Consider the following 18,589-nt stretch of genomic DNA (forward strand, 5'->3'; position numbering starts at 1 on the left):
TCCTGGCTAATTTTTTGTATTTTTAGTAGAGACGGGGTTTCACCATGTTGGCCAGGCTGGTCTCAAACTCTTGATCGCAGGTGATTCACCTGTCTCCACCTCCCAAATTGCTGGGATTACAGTTGTGAGCTACCGCACCCAGCCAGTTTCCTCCTTTTCTAGTGGGGAGATAAACTGTGTGGTCTAGGCGTCCTAAATTGACCAGCACATGAGTTTGAACTCAATGAGTCCACCACCCACTTTATAGAAGAGCAAAGAGATCCTTGTTGCTAGACAGCCATCGTTGGCCACTACCTCCAGGGGCAGGATGGTACCTGGGGGACAGCCAGCAGACACAATGTGGTCTTGTAGAAGTTGGAGGTGTTGGCCAGGTGCAGTGGCTCATGCCCATAATCCCAGCACTTTGGGAGGCCAAGGTGGGTGGATCACCTGGGGTCAGGAGTTCAAGACCCCTGGTCAACATGGTGAAACCCCGTCTCTACTAAAAATGTAAAATAATTAGTTGGGCTTGTGGCAGGTGCCTGTAATCCCAGCTACTTGGGAGGCTGAGGCAGGAGAATCGCTTGAACCTGGGTGGCGGAGGTTGCAGTGAGCCGCGATCTCACCATTGCACTCCAGCCGGGGTGACAAGAGCAAAACTCCGTCTCAAAAGAAAAGAAAAGAAAAAAAAAGTTGGAGGCGTCCAGCTGGCTGCACTGACTCTCACAGCCCGGAAGGCGGCGCTCTTGTTGAAGGCAGAGTGGAGTCGTTTCTTCCAGGTGGAGGGGCCTCTTTGTTGGTGCCCTCCAAACGCTTGTGCACCACCCAGGCCTGGAGGCTGAAGGGGATTTGGGGATGGGGGGCTTGAGGGGGCACTTGGGGAGGAGTAGCTAGGGCACTTGGGCCGTGCAGAGGGATGAGACTCTGTCCTGCCCCCTGCCCTCTGTCTCCCTCCTTTTCCCTTCCCTTTCCCTCCCTCCCTCCCCACAACACATACTATTTGAGCTCCTACTAGGACCCCAGCTAGGGCTGGGGATTAAATGGGGAATAAGAGAGACATGGTTCCTGCTCTCAAGGAACTCAAGCCTAACGGGAGAAGACAGCTGTAATCAGTTAAACAGAAATAACTATATTCTAAATTATGGATTGTGATAAATAAAAGAAAAAATAGAGTGATGGGATATAAAATTATGGCAGTGGTTTGCTATCTGCCGAGCCATAAAATGAAATCCCTACCTATTGTCATACACAAACTGAACTCCCAATGGTTTAAAAAAACCACAAGTAAGAGACAAAATGATAAAAATTAGTGGGAATAATGCAGGAGAAAATCTTTTAGGGTCAGAGAACATTTCTCAAAATGTAAAAGGAGTGAGACCCTGTCTCTACTAAAAAAAAAAAAAAAAAAAAAGAAAAATTAAAAACTAGCCAGGTGTGGTAGTATGTGCTTATAGTCCTAGCTACTTGGGAGAGTGAGGTGAGGCAGGAGGATCACATGAGCCCAGAAGGTTGAGGCTGCAGTAAGCCATGATCACACCACTGCACTCCAGCCTGGTGATCAGGGCTCACTGCAACCTCGAGCTCCTGGAATCGAGTGATTCCAGGCACACACCACCATGTCTGGCTAATAGTGTAATATTTTTTGTAGAGATGGGGGTGTCACTATGTTGCCCAGGTTGGTCTCGAACTCTTGGGCTCAAGTGACCCTCCCACCTCGGCCTCCCAAAGCACTGGGATTACAGGTGTGAATTACCGCGCCTAACCTGGGAGGCTTCTTTAAAGAGTGTGGTCAGAAAAGGCCTCTTTCAGGAGGTAACATTTGTGCTAACACCTGGATGGAGCCTGACGAACAGCCGGGGAAAGGTGTTCCAGTAAAAGGAGCAGCAAAGGCAAAGGGCCTGCAGTGAAAAAGAGATGGATAATTCAGGCAAGGCCAGTGTGATCAAAGAGGAGGCCATCAGGAGATGTATTGCTACATTTCTCTCGTTCAGCACTGAGGGGGATTTAACGGATGAATTGCACTCAATCATTGTCCTCAGAGACTCCAGGTCTTGTGGGAAACATGGACACCAAAACAGAAAAGCCACAGGTCCTTGTGGGTGCTAGGGGTGAGACTTTTTGAGGTTTAATTTCGTTGTCTGTAAATGTCTGTAGGTGTCAATACCACCTAACCTCATGAGGTTGGGGTAGGTATAAGATGAGCTGGTGCATATAAAGTGCTTAGATAAGTGCTTGGCACACAGTGCTATTTATCATGACACTTATTATATTAAGAATAACATGAAGATGACATGTGCATAGGGCAGAGGGTGCTGTCACCATGACTAGAGGAGTATTGTTTTTGTTCATGGCTGTGGTCTCCAAGTGACTAGAATGGTCCCTGGCACACAGGAGACCCTCAGTATGTATTTGTTGGATGCATTGAGCTGGCCTTGAAGGGTGAGTAGGAAGTTGAGAGATGGAGTGACATTTTTGGAAGAGGGAAGAGCTTGAGCAAAGTCCTGGAGGTGTGGAAGGCATGGTGCACTCCGGGGTCAGTGAGCAGCCTGGTGTTGCCCTTGCTGGGTGTGTGTGTCTGAGGGTACAGTCGACTCTCGTTATTTGAGGGAGTTAGTTGTGTTCTATAAAGTTCCCATAAACACTAAATTAGGGACTAACGAACCATTGCTCCTGGGGGAAATACAGGGCTAGGTTCCTGCCAGCTTCTGGTCACACCATTTTCATCAACCAACCAACACATAACCTTGTTTTCTGTGTGTTTCTGTTTGAGGAACTTTATTTAATATGATGCTGATTTATTAACACTGAACTCACAACCAACAGCTCTAAACCTCATGTCTGAATGAAGCTTATCTGACTTGTATTTTCCATAGAAGGTACATGACAGCTTTCTTGCACTCAGGAACACTAGACCACACTTCAACCTTATGCTTGGGGGCCATTTTAAATTACCAACAAAAAAGCACAAAAACATAAAAAATGTGGAAATAGACTGTAAAAAGGACACTTGTTTACAGTATGAGAGCTGAAATAAGAAGGCAGAGAATTGCCTTGTTTGACCTGAGCTTCAAATGTTCCTGGGTGGTTGGGGGGGGCGACTTACCTTTTTTGCCATTCTGCACACATCCATGAATGGCCATGAAAGTGACGCAAGTGTTGCTTTGGGGATTACAAATAAATTATAGCAAATAGGATAATTTGCAACTATGTGATCCATGAATAATGAGGGTCGACTGTGTGTGGTGGGGGAAAGAGCAAGAGAAATTAAGGAGGAAGAGATAGGCTGAAGCTAGATCATGAATGTCCTTGAAGGCCAAGCTTTATTCCATGAGTTTTGGGCACCAGAAGGGTTTGAAGCTAAGGAGTCATGTGTATGACAGTGGTGGATTGAGGGATGGGTCAGAGCAGCCAGAAGGATGGGGAGGCCAGACCCCAGAATCTCTTGCCTTTGAACAACAGCATGTAAGTCTTAAGGGACAGGCCATGCAACCACCCATTCAACACTTATTGAGCACCTACTATGTGCCAGGCACAGTGCTTGATGACACTGCCCTCAAGCAGCTCATGGTCTGCTAGAGAACACAAATTCACAGCAGTCACTTAAAATTCATAGGGAAAGTTGTTCAATGAGCCTGCACCTTTGGAGTCAGTGATGACTTGAAAGAAGCACTGAGTTGGAGCTTAATAAATGCATTAAATAAATGAATGCATCAGGGAACGCTCTTTAAAAAAATTTTTTTTATTTCCATAGATTTTGGGGAACAGGTGATACTTGGTTACATGAGTAAGTTCTTTAGTGGTGATTTGTGAGATTTTGGTGCGCCCATCACCCAAACTGTATACACTGAACCAAATTTGTAGTATTTTATTCCTCACCTCCCGGGGAAGGCTCTCTTGAGGAAGAGATGGTTAAGCTGAGGATGGTGGGAGCTGACCAGGTAAAAGTGAAGAGGAGAAGGCATTGCAGGCAAAGGGAATCATATGTGCAAAGGTTTAACGGTGATAAAGACATGAAACATTTAGAAATGAAAGGAGCTACAGTCAGGGATGGGAGGGAGTGGAGACAGATGAGGCCAGGGAGGGGCAGTTCATGCACGGCTTTGAGGGCATAGTGAGGAGTTGGGACTCCTTCACAAGGGCAATGGGGAGCTATGGAAGGATTCTGAGTATGGGAGAATTGAGGCCAGATTTGCATTTAGGAAGATCCCTCTTGAGGACTGCAGGGATTGCTGAGGGATGGGGGAAGCAGGAAGCCCTGGGAGGTCACTGCAGCTGTCCCGTGAGAGCTGACAGAAATGGGTTCCAGCAGATCGACTGAAGAGATGTTCTGTGGGGAGAGCCGGCAGGCCTTGGTAATGGAGTAGAATTAGGCTGGAAGGTGGGGAGTGGCCAGGGTTCAGGTACCCAGATGGCAGAAGTATGTAGGGCTGAGCTGATGAGTGTGATGTTTGGGTGTGTTGAGTTTGAGGTGCTTGGGGGCCATCCAGGAGACAGCGCCCAGCAGGCAGCTTGATGAGCAGACTTGGGGTTCAGAGGAAGACCTGGAGCCACCATGCTGAGGCCATGGAAGGGGAAAGTGGGACATGAGGAAGTAGGTTCAGAAGTGAGTGCTGGGAGCCCCAGCAGAGGAGGGGACAGGATGGAGGCTGAGAAGCAAAGGCCTGGGAGGAGTTGCAGGGCAGGCAGCAGAGATTCTGGAAGCCAAGTGAGAGTGTTTCAAGGAGGAGGGAGGGCCTACGAGATGCAGACCCACCCAGACCCATCCAGGAGCCAAAGAAGATGAAGACAGTGACATATGCTTGGATTTGGCAACTTAGGCATTATCAAGAGGGACAGAAGCCAGACTGGTCATGGGGGCTGGGAGGCTGAGAGGGAGGGAGTTGGTGTGAGGAGGCTCTCCAGGTGCTTCCCACTGTGGAAAGAGGGGGAGGCCACAGAAGGAGGGGCTGGAGGTGACTTTGGTGTTTTGGGGGGGCGGGGGTGTGTGGATGTGTGGTTGGTTGCTTATTGCTCAGGGAAGACAGCCCAGAATTGAAATGACGGCAACTGTCCCTCCACAATGCCAGAAGGTCCTCCAGGGGGATCTTTCTAAATGCAAATCTGGTCTTTTTTGTTTTTTCTCTTCTCTATAGATGAGCTCTCACTATGTTGCCCAGGTTGGTCTCGAACTCTTGGGCTCAAGTGATCCTCCTGCCTTGACCTCCCAAAGTGGTAGGATTACAGTTGACGCACAGCTCCTGGCCATAAATCTGGTTTTGACCCTCCCCTACCATAGCTCCCCATTACCCTTGTGAAAGAGTTCCAACTCTTCGTCATGGTTGCAAAGCCATGCATGAACTGCCCTTCCCGGGCCTCATCTGCCTCCACTCCCTCTCCTCCCCCAGTTTAGTAGTTTTTGTCTCTAAATGCTTCATGTCTTTATCACCATTAGATCTTTGCACATGTGGTTCCCTTTGCCTGCAACACCTTCTCCTCTTCACCTTTACCTGGCAAGCTCCCACCATCCTCAGCTTAACCATCTCTTTCTCAAGAAAGGAGCCAGTTTGGAAGAAGTTAATGACGACTGGGGAAAGGGAGGACATTCCTGCAGGAGGTCCCTGAGAAGGGCTGGTGTTGGGAGCACCAAAAAGGTTCCTGAGCTGCAGAGGTTGGTGGGTTTGGGGGTGGGAGGCTGAGGGAATTCCCATGAGTGCATTGGTGGAGTGGGAGAAGAGGTCCTCTGAGAGGGAAAGGTGGTGCAGGTTGTGGCAGCCTTGACTGATTGTTATAAGAGAGTGTCCGAGGGTCTCTTATATGTAGAGAAGATTACCCTCAGTCCTAGAGGCCAGAGAGTGGCCCAGGGTCACACAGCTATTGGTCAGTCCCAGTACCGGGGCCACTTGTGTCCAGAACCTGCCCAGTGCTGAGCGTCTCCAGTCCCCTGTCCCCTTACCTTGAAGAGTGCTGAGTCCTGCTGCGCCTGGTAGCCCTGCTTGGCTATGTGCTTCCAGGGGATGCAAAAGAGGGTCTTGTCCACATCCTCCCAGCGTAACCCCATGTAGCATCCACTCTCAATCTGCGCCACCCCAGTCCCAGAGGCGCAGGGGACCTCTGGCTCTGCCATGGGTCACCTGCCATCGGGGACCTTTCCTTCCTTCTGGCCATCAGGGATGCAGTGCTCAGGGGGCCAGGTCTTGGGCTCGCAGTGGCTGGATCCACGTGGGCCTGGGGACTACGGGCCACCTGGATGATGCTTGGAGGCTATGAAAGTGAAAGTCTGGGTGGGCAGGTTTCACTTTGTCTTTTGTCCCCTCTCCTGGGATGCCCTTTCCTTTTGCCTCTCCCCATAGCAGCCTAGCCTGGAGGGCGTTGATCCTCTTTTATGGGGCGGCAGGAGCCGCTGTGGGTCACAAGACCCACTCAACTTGGGTAGCCTGGGCTCTGCAGGTCCCAGGAGGCGGGCCCCCACTAGCTTCCAGAGACACAGCTTTGCCCCACCCTACAACTGTCACCTGCTCTTCCCAGCCCACCTGCAAACTTGTCAGTCTCTTTCCAGGACCTGGACTGTCGAGGTTGGAAAGGCAAGGGCTTCTCAAACTAACTCCTGCCAGAACTGAGAGGTAGCAACTTGTTTCAAATGCACACTCATGACCTCCATCCCAGACCTGCAGAATCAGACTTTCTGGGCAGGAAGCCCAGGAAACCCACATTGTAATGAGTTCCCCCATGAGGTTCTGATGCAGGTGGTCCGGGGGTCACACTTATTTCCGTAAATATTAGGAGTTCCCACTGACTGATTGCTCATCACAGTGCTGGGCCTGACTAAACACTTTCCCGCAGTGTCTCAATTGGTTCTCACAACAGCTTATGAGGTTGGTATAATGCCCTGTTTTAATGTTAAGACTGAGCTCAGAGAGGTTAAACCCTCTAACAAGGTCACAGGACTAGTGGGTAGTGCAGCCAGGAGCCAAAATGTGTGCCCCACACTGCCTGCCGACAGCTACACCTGCACTTCGTGGATTCTTGGTGGGGGTCTCTGACCCCCAAAAGTGAATGTAAATTTCATGTCTATGCATTTTTTTCTGGGGTTTGCATCTTTCATTAAATTGTCAAAGGAGATGTGGGATATGAAAGAGATCAAGTTGCTCAGATTGCTCCATTCCTTGCTGTATTCATGGAACTGAGGCTCTGAGAGAGAACGCCCCTCACTCCCTGCCCCTCTGCACAGCAGTGGGCACAGAGCTGGGCACCTGGCCAGCATTGACCAGAGACTGGAAGCATTGTTCCTGATGTGTACCTGCTAGGAGGGCTTTCTTCGTGCTCCTCCTTTCCTCCAGCCCCATATTCCAGTAGCCGCCTGGCTCTTGAAGCATCTGGAAGGATTGATCTGGAACATCAGATCAGTCCTATAGATGATGGGGGCCATGGAGGCTTCTTCTTTTTTTTCCAAACAGGGTCTCGCTCTGTCGCCCAGGCTGGAGTGCAGTGGTGCGATCTTGGCTCACTGCAGCCTCCGCCTCCATGGAAACTTTTAAATAGGGGAAGACACCATCAGAGATAGAAGGTGTTTTAAATGGGGCATCTGGTTGCCATTTAAACTAACCAGCCTGGAGGATGTGGGCTCCCTGCACTCTGGTAAGTCCAGCCACTTTGCTCTTCACATTAACTGTGAAGGGAAAGACCCTAACTCATGACGGTAGGTAGTTAGGAAGTAACTCCTTCTGGTTTTGGAGGCTACTGGCAAGGAGGTTACGAACTCATGGCCTTTCCCTTAATGTTCTGCCTGCCTGGAATGCTTCCCCCAGATAACCAAATGGTCCACTCCCTCACCACCCGGCGTATTTTTTATCTGGTATCTTCCCGACCGGAATGGCAGCTACCTGAAAGCAGAGGTTTTGCTCATTGCTATATACCGAGGGCCGAACACAATGGCTGGCACACAGTAGGTACTCAATGGACATTTGTTGCATGAATGAGGAATAGGAAGTTGGGGTGGCAGCTGAAGGTTATTTTGTCCATCCCCCAACTCCAGTGCTGGAATCGGTGCCTCCCCGGCAGCCCTGAGCACAGTGGTTTGTGCATATTAAGAATCCCATACAAGGGGCTATTGGGTTATAGCTATTTTCAATCCCTCTCAACTTTGGGTATAGTTTTGGAAATATCAGCTGCAGTGACTTCTACTCATCCTCAGAGCCAGCTACTGCTTTGATGGGCAGCCCTGGCCTTTAAAATCTTGGCAGGAAGGGTCATTCCCACTGGCTGGGGGTGGAGCCTCCTTGTCAGGAACCTCCCAAACCAGAGGAGCTACTTCCTAACTACCTGCCATCGTGGGACTCAGACTGACTAAGCTAGCGTCCAGCTTCCCCTGCTCTGGCTGTGTGTGCTCGGGCAAGCTGCCTGATCTCTCTGAGCCTCTGTTTCCTCCCTGAGGATTAAGTAAACTCATGCAGTAAAAGGTCAGGATGAGGGAGGCACTACCTTATCTTCCTAGCTAGTATTTGTGCACAGGGATGGGAAGGGAGTCGGGGAGCGGAGGGGCCACTCAGGGTGGAAGAGAGGGATTCAAAAGGTGGCAGGAGGTTCCGAGATAAGGAGGAACTCAGGCCTTGTCAGGCGGGACACGGTGGCTTTGGGAGAGATGTATGTTGGGTGGGAGAGGGGAGGTTTTAGAGAAGGAGGTGCGGTCCCAGGAGGCAACTCCGCAGACTACAGTTGCGGGAGGGTGGTGGGCTCCTCAGGCCCCAGGGGATGCAGGCTCCCTCGCATCCCCTTTCCTGCAGGCTGCTGGCCCCTGGCAGAGTCCCGCTGGTGCTGCCTTGCCTTCGTTGAATGACTGGGAGGCACTCGGACAGGCAGCTTCTTCTGTGTCTCTTTAATACCCTCCAGGCCCGTCCAACCCTCCACTCCCCCTCCCTCCCCTCCCGCCGCCTTTAAGGGTGGGCCCCCTCCCCCAGCCCACGGACTAAGGCACCAGGTGGCTGCAGCCGGCCGGCCCGGACACAGAGACGCACAGGTTGGGGATGCTGACTGCAGACGCGGATGAGCAGGGTGGGCGAGGGAGGCAGGGTTCAGGCCGCCGCGGGGCTCCCCCAGCCTCTGGGCCCATCCTGGGGGGCGTGGAAGGCGCCGACAGCCCCCGAAGGCAGCCAGTTGGGAGGAAGTGGGGAGCCACGGCGGGACTGCATCCTCACTTGCCGCCCTTGCGGGACAGACACCGAGGGAGGCACGAGAAAGTCTGCTTGACGCGCGCCAGCAGCGGCAGCGGCCGGTGGGCTTCCCGGGGCGTGCGTGGCACCAGGCGCTGCAGGGTTCCCTCGGAAGCTGCGGAGTGCGGCCCAGTGGAGGAGGCCGAGGTCGCAGAGCCCTGCCGGCAGCGCTTGCATAGCGGCAGCAGCGCGCGCAACTCCTCCTCGTCGCGGAAGGGGCTCTCGCCGAAGCGCTCCTCCAGTTGCCGGCGAAGCTTGGGTGGGCGGGTGAGGTGGGCGGGGTCAAGGCCGGCCGCGGGACTGGGTCAAGGCAGCCGGCCCCGCCCCCACCCTCCCGACCTTCGCCCTTCTCCGAGCGTCCCATACCTCGCTGAGCCCCTCCCTTCCTGAGCGTCTTCTTTGCCTCCCGTCTCCCGGGTTTCCATCCCGTCACTGAGTTCCTCTTCCCTTCTAGGAGGACCTTCCCTCTCCCTGACCCCTCTTCCGCCTTTGACACTCCCGTTTCCAGACCTGCTAAATTGACCCCAGGCGCCCAGCGGGATCACTCCTCCCTCTTTGCACTTCTGGGTAACTCCTCCCGCTTTGCACCTCTGTGCTCACAACCCCATTCCCACAGGTTTCTTCCTTGCCCGACTCTTTCCCAACGCCGTCCTGCAGATAAGCCTCTGGGTACCGCCCTCAACCTGCTGAGAGCCCTCCCCCTCTCATCCTTTGTTCCCAGGGAAGCTTAGTTCCTGACATTTCTACGTGGCATCTGCCCAAGAGGTATAAGAGGGAAACTGCTGTGGTCTCATCAAGGACACAGGGGTGGAGTAGGACATAGTTCTCCCCGATGGGGTCAAACACTCAAATCCTTCAGGTTCCAGCCAGGTAGGGCAGGCAGTGGGAAGTGCTGGAAGACCTAGTCAAATGGGAGGGCCCGCACTGATCTAAAGGCATTCAAATTCTACATTGAAAAAGAAAACACCTGGCTGTCTGACAAAATACACCTAGGAGCTGGATTAGCTCAAAGGCCATGAGTTTGAGACCCTAGAAAAATCCGGGTCTGAGGCACAGGCTAAATTTGTTCCAATCAGTGATCAGTTTGAGTGGGAAGAAGGATCTCCCACCCATGGCCCAACCCAGCCCTTGACCCCATCCATCCCTACCTTCTGGGAACTGCCCCAGCCAAACTCTTCAAGCTGCTGCCTAAAGCCTGGGTTGGGGTTGGCGATGGGCCGGGTGGCCTTGATGGCTTCAAGCACGTCCCGCCAGCCTAGCCCCGTCACAGTCATCACATACGCCGTCACAATCGTGGTGCTGCGAGAGATGCCTGCAAAGCTGGGATCCCCGACAACCCCTCAGGCTTCAAGTAAGATCCAGTGTCCTCCATGCCCCCCACGCACCCCACCCTGAGAGAGCTCTCTCACCCTGGGAGAGCTCAGCTCTCCCACCCTTGCCTCCTGAGCTCCAACCATAAGGGACCTGTCAGGACTTGCCATCCCACCTCCAGGCCTTTGCCATGCTGTTCCCTCTGCCTAGAGCACCCCCTGGGTTCTCCCACATCAAAGGCCTGAGTGAAACACCATTCATTCAGTCAACAAATATGTCCTGAGCATCTGTTCTTTTTCAGGCACTGGGAATGTAGCGGGTATAAAACAGACACGGCCTTTGCTGTCCTGGAGCTTACAGTATGGCTGGGGGGACAGACATTGATCAGAGAATCAATTCCAGGTGGTGATAATAGCTTTGAGGATGAGTCTGGGGGCTAGGAGATCCACATAGGAAGAGGTATTAATCTATAGGTGGAGTGGGGTTAGAGAAGGGGTTCCCAAGGAATGGACATCAATGAAGTTTGAAAGATGGATAAGGGTTACTCAGGAACCTTGTGGGCAGTGTGTACAAAGACCATGAGGCATAAGCCTTGTAGATTTGGAAGATGGGGAGGAGGTTAGTACAGCTGGAAAGGGGAAGGAGGGAGAGGGTGGGAGATGAGACTTGGGAAACCAGCCTCGTTGCTGGGCCTCCAGCAGAGCCAGCCTGAGCCTGGATAGGATGGGCGCTCAGCGAGAAGTTAAGGAATGAATGACATCAACTGAGTGAGGGGCACCTGGGAAGACCCAGAATTCTTGTCTCCCAGCTTGGGGTTCCTCACTGCCCTGCACCATCACCTCCAAGGCCTGGAGGGGAGGAGAGAGGCCCAGAACTACTGGAGGGTGAACTACTTGCATGACCTCACTATTCCTCCCAACAGTCCCGTCAGGTCAGCTTTCTTTCTTTTCCCCATTTTACAGATGAGGACATTGAGTCTCCGAAAGAAACAGCTACTTGGCTATGGCCACACAGCTCATAAGGAATAGAGCCCCGGGTTGGCCGCTCTCCAATGAATGGTGGGCCCTCAGGCACTGTGACAGGCTGGAGAAGATCCTTCACAGGTTCAACCTTCCCATAGGATGAGTATGTGTTCAACAGAGGGCACAGCCACTTCCTTCCTCCCCCACCTTACCCCCCAACCTTGACTCACCAGTGCACAAGGCAGTTCCCCCCATTAAGGCGGCAGCAGTGGATGAAGTTGATACATTCTTTGAAGTGCTTTTTGCTAGAGGAGAAAGCAATAGGGTAGGGAGCACTGTGGAGCAGATCTCTCAGGAGTTGTTCCACCCCCACCCCAATTACAGGATAGCAAGGGACACAGAGCACTGGGTTCCCCAGGTCAGCCAGCACATGCAGTGAATAGGGGCCAGTACTTAGCATGAGCTGGAGGTGTGTGTGTGTGAAGCAAGAATGGTGGCATTTCAGGCAGTGAGAGAGGCCAGTCAGGGCCAATCTCACCATCTAGGCAGGAGCACTCCTCCTGTGGACCCTGTTATCATGATGGGTTTATTGTGGCCTTTCAAAGAAATGGGTGGGAGGAAATACAAGGGTCCCACTCCTCTGGGGTCTGCAATCAGAGCACCTGGGCACAATGACGGGCAGCAGCGGGCTGGGAGCAAGATTCCCAAGGGGCAGGACTGTCTGCCTGGCTCCATCCCAAGCGGGGACGCATGACTACTGATGTTACAAACAAAAATCCCATTTTCTGAGCTTGGTTATACTTCAGGCCCTATGCTAGATCCTTGACCTCTGTCATCTGATCTTTGAAAGCCTCCTTGACTCTGATCATGCACTCTGGATTTACAGGTGAGGCTCAGAGAGGGGAAGTGATTTGTTCAAGGTCACACAGCAAGTAAATGGCAAAGCCTGGCTGGAACCCAGATGTCTTAACCCCAAGGCCAGGAACAGACTGAACGTGACCCTTTCAAATCAGCCGGTGTAGCTGGTCCCAAGGTACAGAGTGTCTTTTTCCCATTTCATACTGATGATACTGAGGCTCGGGGAGGTCGAGAGTCTTGGCCAAGGGCATATCACAAGGGCATGATTGAGACAGAGTCAAACCTGGGACTGGTTGAGCTGACCACCTGTGATAACTTTCTGGCCTGAGTACTTTGTCCTCCTTCAAACCCCCTCCCCTTCGCCCACCACAGGAGGCGGCTGTCTGTCCATCTGTGGGTCCATCCAGGGGAACTTACATGGGTACCTCAGGGGTATCAGCCACCGGGATGCGAAGGTAGGTGATATCCTACAAGTACAAAATACACTCAGGCAGGGGACCTTGCTTGCAACCCTCCCTGACGCTGGTCTGAGCTGCCCAGGCAGGGCATGACCCCAGCCCAGTTCCTGCCCCTCTCTGGCCCACCGTGGTCCTCTGTCCAAAGAAAGTAGTCATCTCTGAGGCCTCCCAGCTGTGACCACTTGTGATTCCTGAACCTTCTAAGCAGATGGTGTCTCCTAACCCCATCAGCGACTTGGGCATGAGGTCTTCTATCCCTCCCAACAGGGACCCAGGAACCTTTATCAAATCACCAGGAAAGGGCTACTTAAAGGGACTCCACTCCAAATGCAAATTACAAAATTACTTCGTAAAAAAGGTAAAGCAGATTTGATTATCTTGAAGAGAAACAAAAATCATGAAAACAAGTATACATTTCATGAATCCTGGTTATAAAATGATGTGCTAATTGTGAGAATAAGGAATAAATTGTCAGGATTTTTTTCCAACAAACTTGCTGTGATGTCCTTTGTTTCCTGATTAGCCATACAATATCATGAAGATTATTTTTGCCCGCCTCCTGAGGACCTCCTTGCTTTTCTCAAGAAACCGTCTTAACATTTTGATGTTCAAATGGATCTTTTCAGGGGCCAGGCCCACCACTGGCAGTAACTAACGGACCACCAGCCAGGTTCTCATTTATCCATGGCTTTGTGTGAGATTCCAGCCCTTCTCTCACTCACATTCCCCAAGGTCATGACATCCTGCATCTTTGGCAAAGTTTGCAATTTCACTTTGCAACACATTTGGCCTTGGGTTTGTGTGGTGCTATCAAACCCTGCCTGGTAAATGCGCTGATGGAGCGGGAGGGAGGAGAGATGCTCGGGAGAAGCAGGAAGGGCCATAGGAGCAGAGACTCACTGTGTAGACTGTCATTTCATTAGTAAATACACTCATGACTTGACAACCTTCCCCATGCAATCTAGTGACTGTTTACTCCAAATACTCCCAAACGAGGCTGCCCTAGGAGGCAAAATAAGACTCCAATGGTCTGGAAATTTCTTCTCTGAATGACATTGAAAATCGTAGATTATTGGAGGTTGCTGTTAGAGAATATCAAATCTGACATATGGGAAAACTGAGGCCTAGAGAAGGGAAGGACCTTGGCCAAGGTCACACGGCAAGTCTATGGCAGAACCGGATCTTCGTTTCAGATCTCCAGGACCTTTTCCCACCCATGGTTCTTTCTCTCCAGTGGATGATACAGACTCTAATAGATAAGGGAGAAGAGGCTCTGTTCATGGGATAAGAATATGATTAACTTTGTTACAGTATCAGTTGTGATTTTTGGGGCACCTATTTATGTAGTTCCCAACCACTCAGTGAAGTGGGTACTGTTACAAAGTTCCCATTTTACAGATCAGACAGCTGAGGCTCAGAGGGGGCAAAGTCCTGTCTGCAAGGTCATAAAACAAATAAACGGTGAAGATGTTCCTGACATAAGCACGTGTAGTCTGGATTTATTACTTTCCTCTGCTGGGTCCTAACACCCTCATGCCCCTTTCCCAGGAGTTGATAATACCAGCACCAACCGCTCTAGAGGGGACCACACTTTACAGTGTGCAAAGCACCTTCACTATCTTGCAGTCCCTGTGCATCCTCACAACAGCCCCCTGGGGGCAGACAGAGCTGAGGGATCAAAGCCCTAGAGAGGTGAAGTCACAGTCCAAGGTTGCATAGCAAGACACAGAGCCCAGAGTCATCCGTTTGGATTCATTCATCCAGTTGGGCCATGGGAAGCCCATATGGGGGCCATTTTAAGGTTCAGTGTGAGACTTTGGTGCTAGATGGCCTGTGTTTGTACCCCAACTCCTCAGCTTCCTGGATATGTGACCTTAGGTTAATTGACCTCTCGGGGCGTCAGCTGCCAAATAGGGATGATAATGTAAAATGGCCCAGTGGTGAGACCAAATGAGTTAACATGAGTCAAGAAGGAAGCATAGCACCTAGCACATAGTAGATATTTGATAAACGGGTCTGCACCCTCCCACCCCGCATAGCCCTGGGATGGGGGTAAGAAGTACCTGCAGCAGAGGCTGGGGTGACTCATGGATAGAGATGATGTGTGTGATCTTATTCCGGCCCAGCTGATCCAGGTCTTTGGCATCTGAAAGAAACAGGATGTTTGAGCCAATCTGGCTGGCGTAACTTATTTGTCCCTGATGGCCAAGTGCGGAGGGAGCTCACTGCCTGCCCAGCTCTCCCCCTCACCCCACCACTCCACCTTGGCCCACCCTCTGCTGGCTCCCTGATCCTCTTGCTTCTGAGGCACATGCAAATAACAGTCCAGCATCTCTCCATCCTTGCTCATGCTGTTCTTTTCATCCAAAATACCCTTCCCAGGCATATTCTTTGACCCAGCAATTCTACTTCTAGGAATCTTGTCTACGGAAGCACTTGCTCACACAGAAAGCCGTGTGTGGAGGATGATGTTCTCTGCAGTCCTGCTTATATCACAAATAGTTTAAACATGGGAACAACCTAGTGTTCATTAAAAAGGGACTGTACGATTAATGGTGTAGGCATATTTTGGCACAGCATGCAGCCATTAAAAAGAGTTAATATGTTGATGTGCAATGATGCCCACAATGTATTTTTAAGGATACAGAATAAGCTTCCACTTTTATTTTAAATATTATGCCTTTATCTACAAAGATATATGAACAAGGGATGTACCCGACAGTGGCCCTCTCTAGGGGCTGCATACCCAGCATATGCAGACCTTTTATATTCAGAATAAATAACACATGTCCCCTCTGTCTCCATTTCCTCATTCGATGAGCATTTACCGAGTGCTAATCATTTGCATACTTTGGCTGGGCACTGGAGGTCTGGGGCCAGCTTCGTAGCTCCTGCCCTTATGGGGCCTGCACACTTACAGAGGATTCAGACCTTACTTGGCCAAATACTCACAAAAATCAATGTGGCATGAGCAGCTGAGGGAGCTCCCAGGAAGGAAGGGACCAGAATTTACGAGGGTAAAGCATCTGAGCCCCTCCCTCTCTGAAGCTTTCTCTGACTCTGCAGATGGAAATGATTTTCTCACCTCGGGTCACCCAAGCCCTGGACCAGTCTGCCCCTTAGCATGTTTTCTTTTTCTTTTTTCTTTTTTTTTGAGACAGAGTCTCGCTCTGTCGCCCAGGCTGGAGTGCAGTGGCACGATCTCGGCTCACTGCAACCCCCGCCTCCTGGGTTCAAACGATTCTCCTGCCTCAGCCTCCCGAGTAGCTGGGATTACAGGTGCCCACCACCATGCCTGGCTGATTTTTGTATTTTTAGTAGAGACGGGGTTTCACCATGTTGGCCAAGCTGGTCTCAAACTCCTGACCTCAGGTGGTCTGCCCACCTCCGCCTCCCAAAGTGCTGGGATTAAAGGTGCGAGCCACTGTGCCCGGCCCCCTTAGCATGTTTTCTACCAAGCATGTTTTCTACCCAAGGTCTATGTTCAGCTGTGCCTGCCAGCCACCAGCCTGGAAGCCACTGAGGAACAACGTATCTATACATGGGTGTCCCCTCCTCCTGACTGAAGATTGCGGAAGGAATGGATGAGAGAGTGGGGAATGTAAAGCTTGCCAGTTCACCCCCGCCAACTTCCAGCTCCAGGCTGCCCACCTGCTTCAGGGCTCTGGGGTGTGACGGGATTGGTGCTCATGACCCTGCTCACAAGAGGGCCCAGCCCGTCTCCAGAGACCTCTCCTCTGACAAGGAGGAAGTTAAGAGGGGAAGAGTTCCCAGCTTCCCCGCTGGAAGCAGCACCCCTAAACAGACTTCAACCCAGAACCTCAGGGTCAGAAGAGCCCTCAGCAGCTGGTAGACCTTTTGTGCTGAGGAGGAGGCTGAGGCTTAGTGCGGGTGTAGACTTGCTCAGGTCCACAGCCCAGGCCCGGAGCCCTTTGCTCTGTTCCTTTGGTCTTGTGGTAGAACACTGGGTAAGGCTGAATGGCGGGGAGGAATGTCAACGTCAGGCCCCCATGCTCCCTCCATGTCTCTTCGAGCCTGGGGACATTCACCTGCACATGCACCCCTTGTCCTTCATCAGCTTTTTCCTCCTCCCAGCCTGCAGCCGCTTCCCTACCCCCAACCCCATTCCTGAGATACATGGGCCAGGGCATGAATGGTGGACACAGGCCTGAGACAGGCAGAGTGCCATGGCCTCGGGACAGAGTGGGCAGTGCTCACCAATGAAGTTTCCGAGGTAGAGTCCGGGAAGTACCTAGAGGAAGGACAGGCAGGGGTCAGTGGGGCAGAGGCACCCCCTTCCACCCCCAGGGCAGCTGGGGGGCCCACAGCCCCTCACTGTCCTATGAAGGGTATGAACCTCAGGGCTCAGGGAGCACTCGCTTCCCTTTTGTGGGCCCTGGGTCCTCTGTGAGAGGGGTCTGGGGCTCTGGGGAGGGTAGGCGAGGGGGCCAGTTAACCAACCGAGGGAACCAAGGGAGGCCAGCTTGGGTATAAGAGGGGAGAGGAGGAAGGCAGGTCTTAGGAGGAGAGGAGAGAGGTGGACTTGCAGGGTGCCGGGATGGAAATTTTGGGGCTGGGGAGGCAGAAAGGCAGGGACATGCAGAGGCGGGACAGGATGGAGAAACAGCCCCGGAGACAGCAGGGGAGTCAGCGACAAGGGAGAGGGACACATGCAGACGGAGAGCCGGACTCACTGGGAGACAGCCCGGGAGTGACAGCCAAAACAAGACACAGCGAGAGACACAGAGTCTAGGAGAGAGGGCGGACACAGCGGGGACAGAGACGCAGGGTCAGAGAAGGAGAGACCCGACAGCCGCGGTCTCAAGCCACAGGAACACGGAGATGCCGCCGCACAGAGACCGGCGAGACCAGAAGGTCAGAGGCGGGCGGACGGAGCTGGTCAGCGCCGGGCCGCGGCGGCCGGGGCGGGGGCCGGGGAGGCTGCGCGGGGCCCGCCCCCTACCTTGGTCATGCCATTGCCCATGATCCCGGGGGCGGCGGTCTGAGCGCACCCCCAGCTCGTCGCCCGGAAAGCGATCCGGTCACAGCTGCCCTGACGTCCCAGGCCCGGCGCCTGCAGCCTGGCGGGGAACGGGGGGCCTGGCGTCCGCGGCCCTGCCCAGCCCTGCCCAGCCACTGCCACCGCCCGCCGACCCCCGGCCCGGGAGGGAAATGGTGGTGGAGCCGCCGCTGCCGCCGCCGCCGCCACAGGCTCCTCCTACCCCTTCGGTCATGTGGGGCCCCCCCTCGGGTCGCGGCGGGGGGCCGGACAAAGCCCCAGTGTGCCGGGCCCACGGCCCGCGGGACAACGGCAGTTTGTTGGGGCCGCGTGGGGCCGCCACCTCCGGAGGTGGGGGCGGGGGCGCTACCCCACCCTGGCACCGGCAGGCGCAGGCTGATGGGGGGATGTCGTCTAGAGCCCCCCGGCCGGTCCACAAACTCCCGTCCCCCTTCCGGCTCTGCCTGGACCTCCCTGCGGGCCCCGGGGCAAAGCACCCAACTTCTCCCGCCGCGGCTTCCAGCAGAAACGTGACGGGGCTGGACTTTGATCGCCAACGGCTCTCTGCTCTTCAGAGTCTGCTTGGAACGTGATAAGTGGGTAATTCATTCCGATACATCCCCTCCACCCGTGCAGACACCCTACCAACCAGCCATCCTCCTTTCCCATCCATTCTCCCACCCTCTTGTTCACTCATTCACCCGTCCATCTTCCCATCCATACATCCACCCTCTCCTTCCTTCCTTCTACCCATTTCGGCCCCTGGGAGGGATGGTGCCATCTAGGTAAGCTCTGGGACCAGGCACAACTGCCATTAGGTGCCCCAAGAAATCACAG

At 53.0% G+C, this 18,589-nt stretch overlaps 2 protein-coding genes and 1 long non-coding RNA gene across 9 annotated transcripts in view; 2 read left to right on the forward strand and 1 right to left on the reverse strand.

The window, feature by feature from the left end:
* Positions 1-8,815: 8,815 nt before the first annotated feature.
* Positions 8,816-17,969, reverse strand: DUSP15 (dual specificity phosphatase 15). 6 transcript variants are annotated; one of them, XM_005568643.5, is made up of 7 exons: positions 17,717-17,969; positions 16,972-17,005; positions 14,817-14,899; positions 12,713-12,762; positions 11,668-11,742; positions 10,313-10,484; positions 8,816-9,418 (listed from the first exon to the last, which is right to left on the reverse strand). In XM_005568643.5, exons 1-7 carry the CDS (start codon positions 17,735-17,737, stop codon positions 9,146-9,148), a joined length of 708 nt encoding a protein of 235 aa, XP_005568700.1. In that variant the 5' UTR covers positions 17,738-17,969; the 3' UTR covers positions 8,816-9,145. The 6 variants fall into 6 exon arrangements, with proteins under 6 accessions (XP_005568700.1, XP_065379028.1, XP_005568702.1 ...); XM_065522956.2 differs by lacking the exon at positions 17,717-17,969 and adding an exon at positions 17,560-17,651; XM_005568645.5 differs by lacking the exon at positions 17,717-17,969 and adding an exon at positions 17,448-17,497.
* On the forward strand, positions 12,324-13,244 carry LOC141407909 (uncharacterized). Its single transcript, XR_012419233.1, has 2 exons — positions 12,324-12,470; positions 12,668-13,244. It is a non-coding gene; the product is annotated as an uncharacterized lncRNA (long non-coding RNA).
* A 63-nt stretch (positions 17,970-18,032) lies between the features above and the next one.
* TTLL9 (tubulin tyrosine ligase like 9) overlaps positions 18,033-18,589 on the forward strand; it is a 74,814-nt gene continuing 74,257 nt past the window's right edge. For both annotated transcript variants that reach the window (XM_065522955.2, XM_045362713.3), the window contains exon 1: positions 18,033-18,348. The gene's annotated coding sequence lies outside the window, so the exon portion shown is untranslated. The remainder of the gene's footprint in view (positions 18,349-18,589) is intronic.

The sequence above is a fragment of the Macaca fascicularis genome, chromosome 10 (genome assembly GCF_037993035.2).
Source record: "Macaca fascicularis isolate 582-1 chromosome 10, T2T-MFA8v1.1".
NCBI classification, from domain to species: domain Eukaryota; kingdom Metazoa; phylum Chordata; class Mammalia; order Primates; family Cercopithecidae; genus Macaca; species Macaca fascicularis.